Source organism: Protopterus annectens, chromosome 10.part0 (assembly GCF_019279795.1).
Source record: "Protopterus annectens isolate FY-2018-M chromosome 10.part0, PAN1.0, whole genome shotgun sequence".
Classification (NCBI taxonomy): Eukaryota; Metazoa; Chordata; order Ceratodontiformes; family Protopteridae; genus Protopterus; species Protopterus annectens.
The window spans coordinates 125844382-125867105 of NC_056744.1; the positions used below are offsets into that span (position 1 = coordinate 125844382).

General features: G+C 43.8%; 1 protein-coding gene across 1 annotated transcript in view; it reads left to right on the plus strand.

The window, feature by feature from the left end:
• Nucleotides 1-22724, plus strand: part of HELZ (helicase with zinc finger) — a 3197037-nt gene that overhangs the window by 2461903 nt on the left and 712410 nt on the right. The window contains exon 24 of the mRNA XM_044085095.1: nucleotides 11381-11565. Within this exon, the coding sequence (XP_043941030.1) occupies nucleotides 11381-11565 (185 nt within the window). The remainder of the gene's footprint in view (nucleotides 1-11380; nucleotides 11566-22724) is intronic.

The following is a 22724-nucleotide window of genomic DNA, read 5'->3' on the forward strand; positions in this document are numbered from 1 at the left end:
TTTCAGATTAGAATTTTAGCCAAACCGTTAACCTTCCAATGTTTTTTTTTTTTTTCTCTCCACACTTTTCTGATATATACAAATACAGGTTTCACACAACTAAAGTTCTCAGGAAGGATGATTAAATGTGACGACCCCTCCCCACCCCCATTATTCCTGCCAGTCTCGGCCAAAAGATGTCCAAGGTCACTCTTCCACAGGTGGGGTATCTAAAAGTAATTCAGTCTGCTCTTATTGTAGTAGCAGCAACCCTTTACCTCACAAACCAAAAAAGTACATTCCACAAGACCTAGCTCAGCTTCTCTGGCTCTTCCAGTAACTGTAACATGTTATGTGCGATGACATGGTTTTCACTGCACGTTACCAAGAACACAGTAGTCTGAATGTGATCTCTAGATCTAAGTCAGCTTTTGAAGCCACCATCATCTGTTGCATTTTGTCACAAATCTACCCAAGTGCAGTAGCTGGGGATTTGCATGATCCAGACCACCCACTTTGATTGTGGGAGTAAGTTATGAAAGTTATCTGTACTTAACATAATGTTAGACCTTTAAAGTCCATGTCTGTCTACTTCAGCATCCCCTCTCGCCTTCCCCCTCTTTTTCATAGCACTTCCTATAGTGAAACCGTCTCAACTGTCTCTGAGACCTGCAGGGGGTGTTGTTTCACCTTAGGCCTGATACACATGCACATCCACTTAAGCACACTTGCTGAGGAGGGAGGGGGAGTGTGGTGCATTCTGGGGGTGAGGAGAGGAGGTTACACTTGGCAAACCCTGTAGATTCTGGAGTGAGAGACGCCCACTTTGACCATTCCTGTCATGAAGCTCTAACCTTGGTAAGTACATAATTTTCAAATTTAGATGATCCAGTCCATGTACTTAAGTGGTGGGAGACTGTCCCCAGGTACATCTTTTGGGTGGTTTCATGACAGAATGCTGTGGATGGTGTATGATTTTATGGTAGGTGTCACCTTGGCTAGGTATGTTGAGAATGGCAGTGCCTTATGTAGAGCGAGTGCCTAACATGGTCTTCCACAAAGGCAGGATGGCCCTTATGATCAGTCCGTTGTTCATTACAAAAGCATCAGAAGTGGCACTAAATCATGCTCTTCAGCTTTCAATGTTTTTTTTCTCAAATCAGCAGAACATGGTCTTCCACAAAGGCAGGATGGCCCTTATGATCAGTCCGTTGTTCATTACAAAAGCATCAGAAGTGGCACTAAATCATGCTCTTCAGCTTTCAATGTTTTTTTTCTCAAATCAGCAGAACAAAAAAGTTCTGTTCTTTTATGATGTAACTAGTTAACATTTTACATGAATCACACAAAGGAATTCAGACATACCTTCTTCTTTCGGCTGCTCTCGTTAGGGGTCGCCACAGCAGATCAGCTGTTTCCATTTCTTCCTGTCCTCTGCATCTTGCTCTATCACACCAACCACACCTGCATGTCCTCTCTCACCACATCCATAAACCTTATCTTAGGCCTTCCTCTTTTCCTGTTACCTGGCAGCTTCATCCTTAGCATCTTTTTCCCAGTATACTCTGCATCCCTCCTCAGCACATGTCCAAACCAACGTAATCTTGCCTCTCTGGCTTTGTCTCCAAACCTTCCAACCTGGGCTGACCCTCCAATGTACTTATTCCTAATCCTGTCCATCCTCGTCGCACCCAGTGCAAATCTTAACATCTTCAACTCTGCCACGTCAAGCTCTGACTCCTGCCTTTTTGTCAGTGCCACTGTCTCCAACCCATATAACATAACTGGTCTCACTACCCTCTTGTAGACCTTCCCTTTCACTCTTACTGGTACTCGTCTGTCACAAGTCACTCCTGACACTTTTCTCCACTCACTCCATCCTGCCTGTACTCTCTTCTTCACCTCTCTTCCATGCTCACCATTACTCTGAACTGTTGATCCCAAGTATTTAAACTCATCCACCTTCGCCACCACTACTCCCTGCATCCTCACCATTCCACTATTCTCCCTCTCATTCACATACACATATTCTGTCATAGTCTTGCTGACCTTCATTCCTCTTCTCTCTAGAGCATATCTCCATCTCTCCAGGGTCTCCTCCACCTGTTCCCTACTCTCACTACAGATCAGTGTCATCTGCAAGCATCATAGTCCACAGGGACTCCTGTCTGATCTCGTCTGTCAACCTGTCCATCACCATTGTAAATAAGAAAGGGCTCAGAGCTGATCCTTTATGTAATCCCACCTCCACCTTAAACGCATCCGTCACTCCCACGGAAGACCTCACCGCTGTCAAACTACCCTCGTACATATCCTGTACCACTCTTACATACTTCTCTGACCCTCCCTACTTCCTCATACAATACCACAACTCATCTCTGGGTATCCTGTCATATGATTTCTCTAAGTCCACAAAGACACAATGCAACTCCTTCTGACCTTCTCTGTACTTCTTCATCAACACTCTCAGAGTAAACATCGCATCTGTAGTGCTCTTTCCTGGCATGAAACTATACTGCTGATCACTAATCATCACCTCCCTTCTTAACCCAGCTTCCACTACTCTTTCCCATAACTTCATGCTGTGACTGATCAATTTAATCCCTCTGTAGTTACTACAGCTCTGCACATCACCCTTATTCTTAAAAATCGGTACCAAAACACTTTTTCTCCATTTTCAGGCATCCTCTCACTTTCCAAGATTTCATTAAACAATCTAGTTAAAAACTCCACTGCCATTTCACCTAAACACCATCATGCTTCCAGAGGTATGTCATCTGGACCAACTGCCTTTCCATTCTTCATCCTCTTCATAGCTATCCTTACTTACTCCTTGCTAATCCACTGCACTTCATGATTCAGTATCCGCACATCATCCAACCTTCTCTCCCTCTCATTCTCTTCATTCATCAGCCCCTCAAAGTACTCTTTCCATCTGCTCAGCACACACTCCTCGCTTGTGAGTACATTTCCCTCATTATCCTTTTATCACCCGTACCTGCTGCACATCTTTACTAGCTTGGTCCCTCTGTCTAGCCAATCAGTACAGGTCCTTTTCTCCCTCCTTAGTGTCCATCCTTTCATACAACTCTTCATATACCTTATCCTTAGCCTTCGCCACCTCTCTCTTTGCCATGCACCTCATCTCCTTATACTCGTCTACTTTCTTCATCTCTCTGACAATCCCACTTCTTCACCAACCTCTTTCTCTGTATACTCTCCTGTACTTCTTCATTCCACCACTTCTCCTTGTCCTCCTTCCTCTTTCCAGATGTCACACCAAGCACCTTTCTAGCCATCTCTCTTACTAGCTCTGCTGTAGTTACCCAGCTATTCAGTAACTCTTCGCTGTCACCCAGTGCCTGTCTTAACTCTTTCCTGAACTCCACCTCACAATTACCTTTTTTCAGTTTCCACCATTTGATCCCTGGTGCTACCCTCACACTCATCCTCCTCTTCTTGATCACCAATGTCATCTTACAAACCACATACCGATCAGCACTTTTTTTATCCTTCATGTCAAACAAGCAACAAATACCTGATATTTTAACAAGTCTTGTCCAGATTATTGGGAGACTATATTGTTTTTATTTGATCAAAATGGTAAAACCTTACAGGGTCTGTCACCTCACAAGGGCATCTTCTACTGCATTGTCTTTTTCAAGGAATGCCTTACAGAATGTTTTTGAGGCTGTGACGTATTCATCCATTCATACCTTCTTCAGACATTTCAGTGTGAACACTATTTCCAGAGACAGGATGGGATTTGCCACAGCAGTGCTGGATGGCATGTGCTCCCCTCCATAATACTGTTGCTAGATGATTTACTGCTGTAGTACTCTTCCCATATGTTTTGATTCATACTGTTGCAGCAATCCTTACAGTGGAAAAGTACTTGTTATGTTGTCCTGTCTCGCCTTCATTCTTACAATGATGGGTTCGGAGCCGATTCTCTGCTCCGACTCGGCCGAATACATAGCTGAAAGTCTCAAACATGGCTCGTGGCAAGAAGGTATCCCACAGTGCAGTGGTGCAATTCCCCAGATCTCGTTTGCTGCTTTACAAAGTTGGATGCACTCATCTTGGCCGTGGCTAAGTTGTGAAAATTTTTCTCTGATTTTTCCTCTAAACTGTTATATTTGCTAATAGATAGCTTATCTTCTAATTATATTTAATTAATTGTGCATTTTGTTGCATTACTGTTAGTGATAGTTTTATCCCCTTTGGCATGGCTTTTGCCATTGTCTTGTAGCCCTACTTTGGTATCCCTTGTAGTGATGGCTGTTTCTGTCAAGTTTTTCAGTAGCTCGTTTACATTAGAGAGCTATTTGCTCATTTAAGTTAGAGAGCTTATAGATAATTGTTGTCTTGTCCAGAAAATAGGACCGTTTAAGTTAGAGGCCCTATTTTTTTCTCCCTCACTGTCTTTCCTTGTGTTTCCTGTAGTTACTCTTCAGTGTAGCTTTAGCTGTTCAATAGCAAAATTGTTCTTGTTGTTGCTTTTGCCGTCTTACCTTAACTATGTCTAAAATCCAAAAGAGAGAGAAATAAACCTTCAGGCTTTAAAAAATGCCAGAAGTGCTCACAGAAAATGTCCATCACTGATATATGATATACTAATATGCATTTATTGCTTTGGTGCTATTCACCTACAAGAAGACTGTACTTTTTGTCACTCTTTCAGTGCAAGAGTACTTCAAGAAAGGAGAAACAAATTGATTCTGAAAGGGCTGTTAAAGCCAACCTTTGAGTAAGTTATCCATAGTTCTTCCTCCTCTTCTTCTTCTAAAAAGGAAAAGTCTCAAAAAAGATATTCATCTGCAACATCAGCTCGGTCGGAGCCTCCAGTCAAACTACCAAAAATTTCCAAGGCCACTACCTCCTCGGCTCCACAGTCCTTGGAGCTGTCGGAGGTCATATTAGTTGACAAGCCTGGTACTTCAGCTCCATAGTCCTCTGAGCTGTAAGATACCGCTACTCGGAACCGGCCCATGAATATTTCACCGATTTCTCCGATGTAATCTCCAATTCTGCACAGGTCTCGCTGTCTGTCCCTATCTTCTAGGTCCACCAGGAGCTTATCAGACGATGACGTGGTACAGGTGGTGTGCCGACTCCTAAAGTCGCCGGTGCTGACTATATTGTTCTCTGCTCCCACCCATTTGGTCTCTGAGCCTACTGTACCAATTATATCCTCCAGAATGCTTGATACTGCTTACTGTGGATTTGTTGGTTCCTGGACCCCCTTCGGTGTTCACGGAGCCAACATCTGCTCCTACTCTCTCGGTGCCATCCGGGGATACTTGGCCCCTATCTTCTGTGCCGAGTCTACCCCTTGGGGCATCGGCCCGGGTTAGCTTGGCTCCTACATCGGCCTCAAGCCCAGTCTCATTGGTTCCGGTGCCTTCCTCTGTCTCCTCGGAGCCGAGGGAGTCTCCGGAGCCAGCGGGATCTGTCTTTGAGCTGATGAGCGTGTTGTCTTCCCATTCAGCACCACAGAGGGATACTAGTACTCATCCCCCTAAGGCACCGGCTATTGTCCCAGCACCACACATTCCACAGGACAGCAGAGATCCAGAGCCTCAGGATCCCCCAATGGGTGAACCCCTCTCCTCTTAGGCCTCCCCTAAATATCCTTCTGAGGAGCTACCTCGGAAAAAAATTTGCAAGAGGAAGCATGTAGACTCCCCAGATGAGTCCGTCACTTCAGACACTGACCTCGAGTCGGAAGGGTCCCCATGGTCATCCTCTGATGATATCTCATTTGCAGATATTCTAGAGATTCTGAAGCAGAGAGATGGCTGGCAGACCACCACCCCTTCTGATGAGGAGTCAGTGTACCTGAAGACTTTTGGATCTCAACCTTCAGCCTCCTGGGTGTCTCCACTTTTCAATGAGCTAATGGACCTGGTTAGTCGAAAGGCATGGGAGTCACCTGACACTGTGGAGCCAGTCCTTTGGAGGCCAAACAAATTCTTGTCAGCTCCTTCGTGAAAGGATCATCTAACCAAGGGGGGTACTTGTAGATGCTATGGTGGTGGCACCAGCCACCAAGAAGGAACTTGCAGAGACTTCCTCATCTGTTCATCCTCCGAATAAACACACTCGAACAGTGGACAGATACGGGAAGTGTGTCTTTTCATCAGAGACGTTCTCACTGCGATCGCTGAACTGCCTATCCCACTTTACAAGGCTACAGAGAGATCTCCTGAAGGAGCTAAGAGATGCTCTACAGGATTCATTTGCTGCCGGGGTGAATGAGAGGGTCTCCTCCCAGCTGTCTACCTTAAATTCCATTGTCAACTCCTACATGAGGCTCATATCCTATGCAGCAGATGGAGCGAGTAGGGCAGTGGTTTCCAGAGTTTCCCTTGAGACACTCCTGGATGCGCTTGTGCAGTTTTGCAGTGCCCTTTAAGTCTACCTTTGCTAACGCCCCTTTTGATGGTTCCCCACTCTTTGGACCAAAGTAAAACACACTCTAACCCAGTGCGAGCAGGAAGGGAAAACTCTCTCTGCCGTTGGAGTATGTTTTTCTGTACCTTCAAGACTTTATCCTAATGGCCAGAAGAGTGGAAAAATGTGGTTCAAAAGATCCCAGAGAGTTTTCGAGGACGTACGGGGCGATTCCTTCTCCAGGGGCAAAGGGGTAGGCAATAACGGTAGACGCCGCCCCCGAGGCAGAGGGGGTCTGCAAAACTAGGGTGACCATGATTCTTTTTCCGGATGCCCTTATCAGCACTCCTGAAAGGAGGCCTGACTGCTGTACTCTGGAGGCAGTCGGGGGTCGTTTATCCATGTAACCAGAAGCCTGGCAAAATATCACAAGAGGCAAATGGGTACTAAAAAGTAATATCCAGAGGACACTCTATCCCTTTTTCCAGTCCTGTTCCACAGACCAGAACAATCCCAGATGTTCCACCCAATCTAAGGGAGCAAGCAACCATAGAGATTCAAAAGTTGCTGCACAAGAGAGTCATCCAAGAAGTCCTCGCAGACCAAATAGGATTCGGAACTTACTCAAGATTCTTTTTGGTGCCAAAAAGAACAGGGGACTGGAGGCCCATATTAGACTTAAGCAAATTAAATGAATCTGTCGAGAAGTTAAAGTTCCAAATGGTGACACTGCAGTCTATACTTCCCTTTTTAGGGAAAGACGATTGGATGTGCTCGATAGACCTTCAAGATGCTTACTACCACATAAAAATGGACAGGGCATTGAGGAGAGGGTACTTACGCTTCCTGCTGGGAGCAAGTCATTACCAGTTCCGAGCTCTGCCCTTTGGTCTGACAACAGACCCCCAGAGTGTTCACCAAATGCATGGTAGTAGTTACGGCTCTGTTTCCCTATCTAGACGACTGGCTCCTATCTGCCACCTCCAAGCATCTACTCCAACAAGCCAGGGATCTAACTTTGGACATTTGCAATCAGCTTGGTATTAGTCAATTTTCAAAAATCTGCTTTGTTGCCTTGTCAACATGTTACATTTATAGGCACATATCTAGACACCTCTTCTATGGTAGCACGTCTTCCAACAGAAAGAGTTGTAGCACTCAGACAACAGATACTTCACCTCCTTCTGAAGACCAAAGTGAAAGCAAAGATAATTCTAAGATTACTAGGAACAATGGCTTTCACGATTACACTGGTCCCTCTTGCCAGAATGCACATGAGGATCCTTCAATGGCTATTGTTCTCCCCATGGTCACTTCAAGAGCTTCCAATGTCTCACCTGCTAGATTAACGGAATCATGCAAGAAAGACTTAAGATGGTGGATACACTCCACTCATGTGACCATAGGGAGACCATTTGTTCCACATCAACCCATAGCTACAGTGACTACGGACGCTTCCCAGATAGGGTGGGAGGCATTGTCTGGGAAGAACAGTCAAAGGTATAAGGCAGGAACACAAGGCTCACTTGCATATAAATGTCCTAGAGATGAGTGCAGTGCTTCTTGCATTGCAAGCACTTAACGACTCTCTCCCTCTAGGGACAATTGCGATGCAGTCAAACAATATGTCTGTGGTTTGGTACATAAACAAGCAGGAGGGAGACACATCTTACCCTCTTTGTCGAGAGGCTGTAAGAGTTTGGCAATGGGCAGTTTCTTCCCAGCACTTTCTAATAGCAATGCACATTCTGAGGAAGTCCAAAGTGATAGTGGACAAGCTGAGCAGAGCAATCTTAATGCCTCACGAGTGGCGTCTCAATCAGAATGTAGTGGAAATTATTTTCCAAACAATGGGTCAGCCTTGCTGTGATCTCTTTGCCACTCCCATGAATGCCAAGTGCAGCAACTACTTTACCCTAATCCCCCCTCCAGGGGAGACAGAGACACACTTGCTCACAATTCTCCCTCAGGACTTCTGTATGCTTTTCCTCCATTCCCTCTCATACCCAGAGTCCTTCAGAAAGCACAGTACTCAGGAAGCAGGATGATTCTCATTGTTCCTTACTGGCCTCACCAAGTTTGGTTCCCCTTCCTTTGCCCTCATCCTCCGGAGAAGCCTTGGGCTCTGGACCCAGTGCCAGATCTGCTGACTCCTATGTCAGGGGAGCTTCATACTTCTCTCCACACCCTAAAATTGACAGCTTTGCTGCTGCACTTCCCAATTTAGTCAGGCTTCACAATTTCTCTCTTGCAGTCAAACGTATCTTAATGTCCTCTCATAAAGCTTCCACTAGAAAACTGTATTCTAGCAAATGGAAAAGGTTTTTTTTTTGGGCTCAAAAGCGGAACATTGATACTTTTTCTATTTTGGAATTTTTGGTGGAACTCTTCCAGCAAGGTTCAGCTGCAGCAACTATCAAGGTTGTGATTCTATCTCCAACTTAATGTCACACAGGCTGTGTAGAGCCTTCTTAAAAGGTGCCTCCTTATTAAGACCTCCCTTTAAGGAGCCCCTTTCTCCTTGGAATTTAAATTTTGTTCTCTCTCGTCTCACGTTACCACCCTTTGAGCCCTCATCATCTTCAGACCTCAAGTTCCTTTCCTGGAAGACCTGGTTTCAAGTGGCTGCAAGTTCTGCTAGAAGAGTATCAGAGTTGCAAGCTCTTTCTATTAAACACCATATTTGATTTTTTCATAAGGATAGGGTATCCTTGTGAACTAAGCCTTCTTTCCTACCCAAAGTCTCTTCTCCAAACAACATAAATCAATCTATAGACCTTCCAGTGTTCTTTCTTAATCATAGCAACAAGACAGAATACAAATTACATCAACTAGACATGCATAGACAACTCAGATTCTATTTGCATAGGACCAAAAACTTTAGAAAATCTGACCAACTATTCATATCCTTCTCTGATGCAAAAAAAAAAGGGTAGTTAAGCTTTTAAAACTACTCTTTCCAGTTGGCTTTCAAATTGTATTGCATTAATTTATATCTCAAATCACAGAGATTTACCTTTCAAAGTGAAAGCTCATTCCACTAGAGCAATGGCTACATCATCTGCCTTTCAAGCCAGAATTCCCATGGATAATATCTGTGCAGCAGCTACTTGGAGCACTCCACATACTTTTATCATGCATTACAAAGTGGATATGACCTCCAGGGACAGGGCCTCCTTTGGTTCCACAGTACTTAAAGGTGTACTCCCGTGAGCCACCCAGGGTAAAGGTGCTAGGGATGCTGTCCCATCATTGTAAGAATGAAGGCGAGGTAGGACAACATAACATAAAGAAGTTATGTACTCAACCATAACGTTCCAGGTTTGTTATCCATCTTGCCGTTCATTCTTACGAACCCTCCCTCCTTCCCCCTGCCAAAGACTCCTTGTTTACCTGGTGGATGTTTTTATTACCTTCAGGAGCTCTTTGTTTCAGTTTGTTTCTCCTTCTATTACTATAGTATATATTTGTATATGTATATATGTGTATATATATATATATATATATATATATATATATATATATATATATATAGTGTACATATTACAAGATCTGTGGAATTGCACCACTGCATTGTGGGGATACCTTCTTGCCATGAGCCAAGTTTTGAGACTTTCAGCTATGTATTCGGCCTGGTTGGAGCAGAGAATCGGCAGTCTACTCACCATAACCATAGATGCTTGAGTAAGATCGGTTCTGCAGTTTGAGGTCCTTCCCTCCATGTCTCCTATCTAGTCTTATGTAACTGTTTTCAAAGGAGAATGCTTTCCCTTTGTTGGAGACCTCTCTCCTTTGATCCTAGCATTGTCCTGAGAACAGAACATCCTTTCCAGCATGTTTGATGGGGGGAGTAAGCATACTAGTTACTTGATTATCTTAGTTATGGTTCATACTGCCGCAGTGGTCGTACTTGAACATGTATGGTTGTAGTAGGTGTGCTTACACAGGAGTGTTTTGTGATAAGTGTCTGAGAAGAATCTTATATTAATTTGCCTCCCCCCTCCCCCTTTAGGATATGCTTTGGTAGCACTGTGAGGGTTTGTTTAGGTGACATTGTGCATATTGAAGACTTAATTAGGATCCACTCAGTGATATAGCATAGGGGTCTAGGCAAACTTAGTAGTTTTTTTTTTCTCTCTCTCTCCCCCAGAAAGAGCAGAATGTGATATGAGTTGCTCTTTCTTTACACCAGAGCTTTCAACTGACATCTCTGGGGATGTGGGGTAGCTTCCAGGGACATCAGTCTGCTTTTTGAAATTTGAAGTCCACCTGTAGTTTAATCCTATATTTTATGAGTACACTGCATCAGTTATCTTGACTGAACTTCAGCTCAGTTTTGTGAAGACTACCTGTTGTAGCTGTATTGTATTTGTTTGCTATGTGATCGCTGTAACATGTCATTAGCTGTAGGCAGTCAGTGCTAAATTGACCCAGTGAGAGAGTATTTTAGTATGACTCAGCTGAAGCAGATTTTGAATGTTATACTAGGTTGTTCACTTTTTGCTAATGTTAACAGGAATGTTAATTGTTTGATTGCCTACTAGTGCTACATTTTTGGCTTACTAGATCTTTACCTCCTCCTGTGCCAGTTCTGATTTCAGAAGCACATTTGCAAGTTACAATTATACTTTTTTGAGGTTTTGAAAGACTAGGAGTATCAACTTAGGGGACTTGTATTTCTTGTCAGTTAGGGAGCTGAGGGATATCAGTGTTGCAAAATAAGCATGTCACATTGTTGCATCCCATATGAGTATGAAAGCATGGGTGTAGTGTTGCATTATGCATTTTCTTTAGTAGAAAACCAGAGAAGCCTGTCTTATGTAGTCATTGGTACTTGGACTTTACAGCATTTTGCATAACACAACATCTCTGTATTTAAAATGTATTACTGATAAATCTTTTGACATTGTATCCAAGACCAAAGCGCAGTACCAGGTAAAGAATTGTCTTTGAAGATTGAATTGAAAGCAGTGCTATCTTTAACATTATTGTTTTCTTTTTTTAGTTCAGCCCAATCCTTCTGTTTTAATTGGCAACCCCCTAAGGCCATTTACACCTCCACTGGGTGCTCACCAAGCTTTGGGTAAATCACCAAGCCCCATCCAGAGAACAGATGCTCACACTGGAACTGGTATCCTTTATGTGCCTGCTGTTTATGGTGGAAGTATGGTGATGCCTGTGCCTTTGCCTGTAAGTATTTCAAGATTGCTTCCTTTTTTTTATTTTGGCATTTAAAAATTTAAGACCTGAATAGCATAACATACAGTAGTTTGTTAGATAGATCCTTATTACAGTAGTAGTAGTAACCAGTGGGACCTCAACTGCAAAAGGCCTGATGCCAGCCCACCTTCCTGAGCTTTACATCCTTCCCTGTCCTGGCTGGGTCAACATCCACATCTTTAGGATGTCAGCACATTCTTAGTGTAAAGATTGTTTGCCTGCACTGTCTTCATTTCTTTCTTGCTGCACCGTTGTTCACTGCAGTTGTATGTGCAGTGTCATAAGTTCAGCAGTTTGCCCTGTTCTTACAGAGGTAACAGATTAGTGCCTTGTTTGTTAATTTTGTTCTTATCCTTACAATATTTTGTACCTGATTTTTATACTTGGGGAGCAGATCTATCTGTGATATCCATTTTCTAGAGAGAGAGTCTAAATTGGTTCTAGCCCCTAAAGCACTTCCCAATGACCAGAAGAGTATACTGTTTGACTACTTTGGGGAGACATTTTTTTTTCTAGCAGGAACTCTGACCTGTAACATTCTCAACTGCCAAATACATATGATTAGGTACCAAGCTGAGATCTATGAAATGAAAATAGGAGGAGAAAATGTGTTGTGCACTGCTCCAAAGACAAAGCTCATGAAATTAACCCAGCTAGCTTTAGAGATGCAAAAGCACGTCATTGACTGTGATTCTGTTAATGCCACATCCAGGGCTGGTATCAGAGGTTTGGTAATTAGAAGTTGAGCCACTGAGTCAACGGCCCTTGCCAAGGGATATTACAGTGTGGATCCTAAAGCCCCTTCATGTGAAGATTTGTTGTTTGAATACCCTGCCCAGGATCATTCAAAAGACTGTTGGAAAAGGGGAAAAGTGTGCACTCAGTCAAGCTAGTGTTTCATCCCCTATCTCATGTTATGATAAAAGCTGCCCTACTATCACCATGAGGTAAAAGGTAAGCAAGCCGGGGGAAGGGGAGCTTACAAAAAGAAGTGGCAAGGAGATAAGAATGGGAAGCCTTTGACTCACAGGGCTGCTCAACTGATAAGAATACAGCCATGATTATCTATTGCTCATCTGTCCAACCCTTAGCCAGAATCCGACTGCTGTTCTGTGACACCCGTATCTATCTTGCTCAAAGACGACAAGCAGGAGGCTGGATAGCAGAACAGTGCAAGGAAATAATGGCGCACAAATGGGTCCTGCTGGCTGAATTGCAAGGATACTTGCTGCTATTTCTGACTAAAACTCAGAGAGACACAGAAATTAGGGATTATTCATTCGGTGGAGGGCCATGATTTACAATGAGCAGGGAAGAGTACCCAAGGGGAAAGGGGGCACAGGTTTATCCTCTAGATTGTTCCCGGTACCCAGGAAAAATGACCTCCGAAAGCCTGTTCTCGACTCGCCTTGGTTAAACAAGTACTTGAAAGTTCTGAAAGTCAAAATGGTAATCTCTGCATCTCCTTTTATCCCTTCTGTTATCAGAATCACTGATAGCCAGTTTGGATCTTTGGGATGTCTCTTGACATGTTCCTATTCAGAGAGACCATTTTTTTTTTCTTTCTCAGATTTGAGGTAGGGTCTGTCATTACAGTTCACCCTTTGCCTTTTGATTTGTCTACTGTTCCCAGAGCCCAGAGTCATTACAAAGTGACTCGATCCAGTAATTGCATACTGCACAATCAAGGGTATTCACACCTGCCCTTATATTGATTATTGTCTTATCTAGGTCCTGTCCCAGAAAAGAGCAGAGAGGGCACTGTACTTTACCGTAAATTGCTTTCATACCTCCAGTCTTTTTTAGTTTCCCCCAAGTCGTATTTGACACCATCAGGAACTGTAGTATTCCTGGATGACAAGGATTTTTTGTGTCAGAAGGCCCCCATGGCAGAGTGGAATCCATGGCAGTATACTTCTGAAGACTTCACAGCAGAAGTCTCTCTTTCTCTACAGAAGAGTACTTAAGCACAGGAGCTATGTGGAATCTACAATTTTATGGCGCCCATTTCAAGAGTGTTTATGAGGAAATATCAGTGATACCACAGGGGCATTTGGAGTCAGTGTAGTCAGTCTAGAGGTGTTGATCATCTTTTGCTTTGCAATTCAAGAGGAGCTCCTATTGTTGGGTGTAACATATTTAGAAACATTTAGGATTATCTAAACACTAACCACAGATTCCTCAGGTACAACCCACATGGAAGAGTTCATAGTTCAGAGCACCTGGGAAAACATGCATTTTAGAAGACATATCAACATAGAGGAGATGATTGCCGGGATCCAGGCAGTAAGGGCTGTAAAGCCTGAGTGGAAGTCATGGATTTTATACCTGATAACAAACACCACCACAGTAATATCATCCATAAACAACAACTGGAGAAACTCATTTTTACCTGTTTTGCATCCTGGCAGTGACCATTTGAGAAGAGCCTTAGATTCAGGAATGTACATAAGAGCTACCTACACTCCCTGTCAGCAGAACTCCCTGGTGAATCAGTGTAGTGGAAGAGAAGTAGTTCCTTCAAATAAATGATAGAGATAATTTTCTTGAGCTCATTCAGACATTGGGTATACCAAAATAGACTGCCCTCTGAGCAATTTTGTTCTAGAGCACCACAAAAGGAAGCTTGAGCAGTGGATACTTTCTTCAGCTGGCCAGAAGTGATGTTCTTTATAAGATCGCTGTTGCATTAATCAAAACAGCTGGGACTTATCTGCTAGGACAGGGGACTTCAACCTTCAGTATCAGAAAAGTTGCTTGGTTGTCTATTTCATCACCTAAAAGTTTGGTGAGGGTGGTTGAGGTAATTGCAGTTTTATTATTAGAGGTAATAGTAACATTATCTATTTTCTATTTGGGGTAAGGATCTATGAGAGCTGAAGAGTAATTTTGTTTTATTTGAGTTAGGAATAAGCTTGTGATTGGTGAACCAGGTTTCAGCTAGTGAGAAGCACTCTTGTGTTTGGGAGTGGAGGAACTCAAATGTGGGGGTGGCACGCATGATAGTTGTCATCTGTGAATTGAATTGTTGAGGCTTTGGGTGTGGAGGATGATAGCTGATTGGTGAAAAGAATGAAAAGTAGTGAGCCTAGGATGGAGCCTTGCAGGAAACCTAATGTTACAGGCAGTAGAGAGGATATTTGGTTCTGCTATTGTACTGCTTGCTGTCGATCTGATAGCTCTTAAACCATGTGATAGAGAAGATACTGAGGTTTAAGGTAGAGAGTGAGTGGAGAAGTGTATTGTGGTTTACCATATTGAAAGCTATAGATAAATCTAAGAATATGGCGGAGACTACTTGTCCATTATTTCTATAATGATTAATGGCATTAGTGAATAATATGTGAGGTGGTGGTACTGTGGAAGAGTCTAAAGCTATGCTGTTTTTTAGATAGTAATCTGTTTTCTTGAAAGAAATTCATGAGTTGTGTATGTGACCCTTTCTAAGATTTTTGACAAGGGAGATAGAATAGCAGTAGGATGATAGTTAATGAGTTCACAGGATTTACCCCCTTTGTGTAGTGGTATGATATGGGAGGTTTTCCATAAATGGTATACTGTACATTCTGAGATAGATCTGTTAATGAGGATAGCAACAGGATAGGCTATGGCTACTGGAGCTATTTGGAGGTATTCTGCAGTTAGTTTGTCTATGGCCAGGGGGGTGGGGTTTGAGTTTTTGGAGGAGGCTTAGAATGGTTTTGATTGTTTTACATACATACACTGCTGTCTTTTGATTGTTTTACTTGCATACACTGCTGTCTTTTAGTCAGTTTTAAGTAACGATGTTCTTCATCTCACATTGCTGCAGTCCTAACACTTGGGTAGTCCGCTGTCCCTCGGTCGGCCCGAATATCAGAGTATAAGGCTGACGTCGGTCAGGGCGCATTTGACTGACATCAGAACGTCAGGGTACAAATGCGCATGACCGACGTCATATCCTCAGTCTTTTTTGCCACATGGTCCGATGCAGAAGCAGTGTTGCAAGTGCCGTTCGGCGTTCTGAAATTTTTCAAATTCGGAGTTTCAGTCCGAAGTCAGAGTTGGTTAAGTACCTCGTTGGGGAATATTTTGGTTTTTTCTTGCCTCAGTGGTTTACCGGATGTCAGAAAAAGTGAATAACTGTATTTCTTGTGGGAAACAGATACCGCATAGGGATTACCATAATTTGTGTATACCTTGTTTGGGACCTGAGCACGACGTTGTTGGGTGCCGCTTTTGTGCTAGGTTCAATAAACGCACTATAAAGCGGAGGTTGGATTGTGCCAGGTTGGTCTTTGGGAAGCGGTGCAATTACAAAATGCCGTCGGATGCTCCGATGCCGGCTTCCTCAAAGAAGCGCAAGGACAAGGCAGTTAAACCTAGGTTAGAGGAGTCGTCCGAACCGGACGCCGGTTCTTTAGAGGCGTCAGTGGAACCGGTGGTTCCGACGGAGGCCTCTCTGGAGTCTCAGGGGGAAACTTTGATTTTACAGGATGTGGCCTCCCAGGAGGCAGGTCAGGCTGTAGGGGCTTCTCAGATTACTGTACTCCCCTCCCGTCCTAAGGGGTCTAGGCCCTCTCTTTCTGCTTCCAAGGCTTCTCCTAGAGGCAGGTCTAGTTTAGCTTCTGTGGGTGTCACTCCTAGTTCTTCAGGTTCTGTGCCAAAGAAGCACATGCTTAAAATGGCAGAAGATTTAATTACTTTAATTAGAGGCTCTATGCCCCCTCCTGATAAAAGGCCTAGGATGGAACCAGTGTTGGGGATTGGGAGCAGGCTTCGGATGTGTCTGAGTCTTCGGCTGAAGACTTACAGGAGTATGCTCATTATTCTGATTCTGATGTGGATGATTCTACTCCTTCAGCTTCTCCTCCTGAGGATTTTTCTCAGAGACCCTTCACTCCATGAGAGAGCATTTTAAATGGGAAGGTCAGGACTTCTCTGATTCCAGGAAAAGGCTTAGGGAATTTTGTTTTACCCCAGCATAGGCCTTTGGCTATACCTCCTGTTCTAAATGTGGTGGAAGATGTATTTGCAGAGGCTTCTCTTAATCCTGATTCTTTGCCTCCTGCTCCTGTTAAACCTGATAGGTATTACAGGGTACCTGAAGCTCATAAGTATCTTTTAAGAGTCCTAGGGCAGACCCTGAAACTGTTAGCCAGGGGCCTAAGGGTGTTAAGGCTTCTGTTGTCAAGAATCCGGTTCCTGCAGATAAAGAGGCCAGGGCCTTGGATAGATGGGGAAAGAAAGTTTATACTTCTTCCACTCTAGCCATGAGAGCTTTGAATTGCCAGTTTCACATGTTGAAATATCAAAATTATCTCCTTTCACAGTTGAAATCTAAGGTTGATGCTCTGGCGGAAGGTATTGATTGTAAAGAGTTACAAGATTTAGTGCATGTTTCTGAACAGGTGGGTAAGCACTCTTTGCAATGTGGTTTTGATGCTGTACAGGCCTCGTCCAGGGTGGCTGCCACTGGGTCAGTTCTTCGCAGGCATGCCTGGCTGCGGGATCAAAATTTATCTGACCATGTTAAAACTAGGATTTTGGATGCCCTTTGCAATCTGATGTCTTGTTTGGTTCTCCTGTTGAGGCAGTTTTAAAGAAAATGGAAGACAAGGCTAAGTCTATGCAGACTGTTAAAGAATTTTTGCAGGTTCAGCTTCCGAAGTTTAGTAGAAATTGGCCTACTAAGGGGTGGACGTATCCTTCTTATGATTCCCAGTCTAGGGGTAGATCTAGACGTGGCAGGGGCAGAGGTCAGGGCTCTTTCAGGCCTAGGACAGGGAGTTCTCCTGCACAGTCTTCAGGTGAGGGCGGGGGTCAGTCCTTTCGTAAACAAACCCAATGACCTACCTTTTCAGCTGCCAGAACCTTCTCGCCTGGCAGCACCTTTGGGAGGAAGGTTGGCACTTTTCAAAGAAAATTGGAGGTTGATTACCCAAGACAGATGGGTATTGGACATCATACATCACGGTTACAGGTTTTATTTCCATACCTTGCCTCCTTTCAAGGGCATGCCAGACATTCCTCCTCAACAAAGAATAGAGGCTCACAAGCAAATTTCTCTGTTACTCCAAATAGGGGCCATACAGCCGGTTCCTATGCCAGAAAGAGGCCTAGGATTTTATTCTCGCCTGTTCCTTGTACCAAAAAAGGGGAACACGTGGAGACCAATTTTGGATTTATCTATCCTCAACACTTATCTGGACATTCCCAAGTTCAAGATGTTGACGTTACAACAACTTTTACCTCTGCTGGGCAAGGATCACTGGATGGTAACTTTGGATCTCAAAGAGGCATATCTTCATGTTCCTATCAGACTAAGTTGCAGGAAGTATCTGCGTTTTCGGACTGGGACTTCTCACTATCAGTTCTCTGCATTGCCCTTTGGCTTATCTACTGGCCCCAGAGTATTTACGAAAGTTCTGGCTCCAGTGATAGCTTTCTTCAGGCTGAAAGGAATACAAATCTATCCTTATTTGGACGATTGCCTGATTCTGGCTCAAGGAAGGAAGAGCTTCTTCGTCATTTGGAATATGTGATAGCAGTGCTAAGATGCCTGGGGTATTCTGTGAACGAAATAAAGTCCAGTCTAGTACCCTCTCAAGACATGTGCTTTCTGGGTGTAAGACTGAATACAGCATCCCAGATGGCCTTTCTAACCCCGGACAAACAAAAGAATCTTTCCCTTTACTTCCATCATCTATCTCTTCAGTCCGGGCTGACTGCAAGGACAGTCCTTCAAGCCTTAGGGTTCATGGCATCTTGTATTCTGGTGCTTCCCAATGCCAAACTGCATATGAGGAAGTTGCAATGGTATCTCAAGAATGTATGGACACAGCACTGCCAGGATCTGGACACTGTCATTCCAATAATACCTTGCATTCAAAAGGAATTTTTGTGGTGGGCTCAGGAATGTCACCTAAACAAGGGACTCTCTGTGACCCGGCCAGAGGCGAGTCAAATTTTAACGACAGATGCCTCGGACAAAGCTTGGGGAGCTCATCTAAACGGAAAGTGGATACAAGACAAGTGGCCTGTCAGACTACAGCATCTACATATCAACTTGAAGGAGATGTTAGCAGTCCAGTTTGCATTAATAGCTTTCAAGGATTTACTTCTTCCAGGGCAGGTGTTGATTCTAACAGACAACACAACTGTCATGTGGTACATCAACAAGCAAGGGGGAACACATTCTTATCCTCTATGCAGGCAAGCAATGATTTTGTGGGAGACTGCTCTCAGTTTACAACTAAGTCTTCAGGCAAGGATTCTGCCAGGAGCACAGAACTCCTTAGCAGATGTGTTAAGCAGACAAATCATGGATCCCCACGAGTGGAAACTGGATCTTCATGTATTTCAGAAATTGACAGTGTCTTGGGGAACTCCAGACATAGATCTGTTCGCTTCTCCACTAAACCATCAGCTGCCAAAGTTTTGCACAAAGAGGTTTCATCCCACAGCCTGGAAAGTGGATGCTCTTTCTTTCAGTTGGAAAAATCTTCATGTGTATGCCTTTCCACCTCTGCCTCTCCTCCCAAAGGTACTTCTGAAGGTCAGACAGGACAAGCCAAGGATGATTTTGATAGCTCCAGATTGGCCTCGGCAGCACTGGTACCCATTACTGAGAAGTCTAGTGCGGAAGCCTCCATGGCCTTTGCATTTGATTCCACATCTGTTGTCCCAGGAGGACAGTCTTTTGCTCAATGTCAAACTTCACTCTCTTCATCTAACAGCCTGGCATATTCTGTTTTAAACCATAGAGGGTCTCAACTTCCACAACAAGTTTTGAATGTGATTTTGGAAGCTAGAAGGCCTAGTACAAGGAAAGTGTACGCAGATAAATGGAAGAGATTTTTGTTTTGGAGTGCAGCTAAGGATTTGGATGTTTCTGAGCCTGATTTAAGTGTGGCTCTTCAATATCTTACTGAGTTATTAGACAAAGGTTTGTCCTTCTCTTCTATTAAGATTCATGCTGCAGCAATTTCAGCTCACTACGACTGTGACCCACCATTGTTTTCTCGTCCTTTGTTCAAGCAGTTTCTTAGAGGGGCAAAGAATATAAGACCCCCACGAAGGGCTCCTACTCCTGCTTGGGATCTCAATTTTGTGTTGGAGAAACTCACTATACAACCTTTTGAGCCTGCAGCTACTGCTGAGTTGAAATATTTGTCATGGAAGACTGCTTTTTTGTTGGCCATTACCTCTGCAAGAAGGGTTTCTGAATTGCAGGCCCTTATGGCAGTTGAGCCTTTCTTAATTTTCCATAAGGATAGGGTATCTTTACGTACTAATCCTTCCTTTATGCCTAAAGTGGTTTCTAGTGTGGCTTTAAACCAAACTATTCATTTGCCTACTTTTTATGCAAATCCCCAAAATAAAGGGGAAAAGATTTTGCACACTTTAGATGTACACAGGCAGTTGCGATATTATTTGGACAGAACTAAAGGGTTCAGGCAATCTCAGCAGTTATTAGTTTCTTTTGCTTTGTGCTCTCAGGGCAAGCCCGTGTCAAAACAAACTATTTCTAAGTGTATTGGTTTTTGCATTGCTTTCTGTTATTCCCATCATGGCAAAGAGATTCCAGCTGGGATTAGGCCTCATTCCACTAGGGCTACTGCCACTTCAACAGCTTTTGAGGGGTGGCAACTAAGGATATTTTGGAGGCAGCCACTTGGAGTTCAGTGCATACCTTCTCTAGGCATTACCACCTTCCATTGTACTCTAAATCCAGGGCTGGGTTTGCCACTGCTGTGTTGCAGGGCATTCTGGCAGCTCCTGCTTCATTATAGTTTAGCCATCCTCCCTTACCTCTGCTTTGGGATTCTACCCAAGTGTTAGGACTGCAGCAATGTGAGATGAAGAACATAGTACAGTTTTGTACCTACCATAAATGTAGATGTTCGAAGATCCACATTGCTGCAGTCCAATTTACCCTCCCTCCTTCCCCTCTGTAGTTTGAGGTGGTTGTGTGGGTTGGGTTATCCATCTGAGGTATATTGTGTTTATTGTATATATTGTACATATTCTTGGTGTTAGGCTGGTTGGTTGTTTAGCTGTTGCCTATGGATTTTGACCTTTTTCTTTAGGGTCTTCTGACATCTGGGGCAAGAAAAGACTGAGGATATGACGTCGGTCATGCGCATTTGTACCCTGACGTTCTGATGTCAGTCAAATGCGCCCTGACCGACGTCAGCCTTATACTCTGATATTCGGGCCGACCGAGGGACAGCGGACTACCCAAGTGTTAGGACTGCAGCAATGTGGATCTTCGAACATCTACATTTATGGTAGGTACAAAACTGTACTTTTCATGCCATTCAATGACTACCTAAAACACAAACAATACAAATGCCACAGAACAGATTTTCAAAGTGCTTTTTACTGCTGCTTCCTTTTAGAATGGCTGCATTGCAGTCTTTTGTGAAGCCTGAATTGTACTACTTTGACTCATCTCTCATCCCCCTTCACACTTAACTTCCTGTCAAAGTGCTAAGGGTAATTTGAGCTGTTACCTGCTGTGATTGACAGCTCAAAGCAAGAGACTTGACTCATGTACTGTTTCCTTGGTCTAGCCTTTACTTTCTGCATGGGTAGGGGAAGGACCAGGGAGCTGTGACATCACAGCATGGGTGGGTTTTTAGGACGGTCATGGTGATGTCAATTTGTGGAGGGAATTGGTCAGAAAACTACCTGTGTTCAGTGGCCTTGATGTCAGTGAATTGGAGACTGCAGCAAGCTTTTCCAGGGCGGGATAAAAGTTTTTTTGAAAGTGAAACCACCACAGTACAGTAAGGTACTGTTCTAGTGGAGAGAAACAATCTATTTAAAATATTTTAAATGTTGTCTTGTTTATTCATAGTAGGCACTGTAAATGCGGAGAAATAGGACAGAGAATTTGAGCATTTAATAGTAGAATCCCATTGTTGTTTTTTAAGTTGGAGGGCAGTTAACCATATCCATTTACGTTAGAGGACTTAACCTCTCCTCTTCCCTTGTTCTGGTTGTTAAAAATTTCTCCTCCTTTACCTTTATCTAGTTAAACTGTTTGTTTCATTTGTTTGTTAGCAAGTACGTCTTAGAAAATAAACCCTTAGGATTTAAGAAGTGTGGGCAGTGCATCAAAAAGGTGCCCTTCTGTGATTCTCACACTTTGTGTATACTGTTTGGGGCCTCTTCTTCTGCAGGAGTCTTGTTCCATATGTCATTCCTTTAATCAGAGAGCCCTCATAGAATGGAAAAATAAATTGATTTTGAAGGGGTTATTAAAAAACCCTTTCTATGAGGCTATTTCTATTGATCCATCCTCTTCAAAATCAGACAAGTCAGAGAGAGCAGGCAAACGTCCTCCTTTGGCTTTGAGGTCTTCATCAGAGCTGAAAGCAAAACTACCAAAGGAGTCTGTTCCAACAGCACTCATGGAGCAGGCATCATCCTCTGGTGTAAGGATTTCTTCGGAGCACAGAGTCTTCGGCTCTGAAAACTTTGTTGATCCTTCAGCTCCGAAAAACCCATTACCTGCTGAGCACTGTTATCGGAGCCGATCTCCATCCTTGGAGCCATTTACATCTCGGGTCCCTTCATCATTCTTAGCCAGATCCAGATCCCCAACATTGTTTACGAGAGTCAGGTAGGATCCTCTCAGATGAAGATGTGGATAGGGTGGTGCAGAGGCTTCTGAAGACACCTGCCTTGGCAAAGCTCCTTTTGGATCCGAGCCCAAAGGAGTTGAATCAGTCTCATCCGTACTCTTTGGCACCTATTCTCCTCTGATCTGACCTTCAGTTTTGGAGCCAGAAGGCTCCGATATCCAACTGGTGTCTCTATCGTGTCCAGGGAACATTGCCTCCTTGGATCCGGTGTTTGCCCCTAGCATCTCCATCCAGTCGGAGCAGGAGACCTCTGGTAGCTGACACTCGCCGGTCAGGTCCTCGGCGCTGGCTCAGATCTCCTTGGATCCAACCCTGTCTCTCGGGGCCTCGGGTTGGATGGGTTTGGCTCTCGCCTCATTTTTGGAGCTTCCATCTCCTGGTCTGAGGGCGCTTTCAGCCTCAGCATCTGTGTTTTCAGGTCTGGGAAGTTCATTGGAGCAGGGGCGGTCTGTTTTCGAAGGTATGAGGAGGGTGATAACTGCTCCTCAGTCTTAG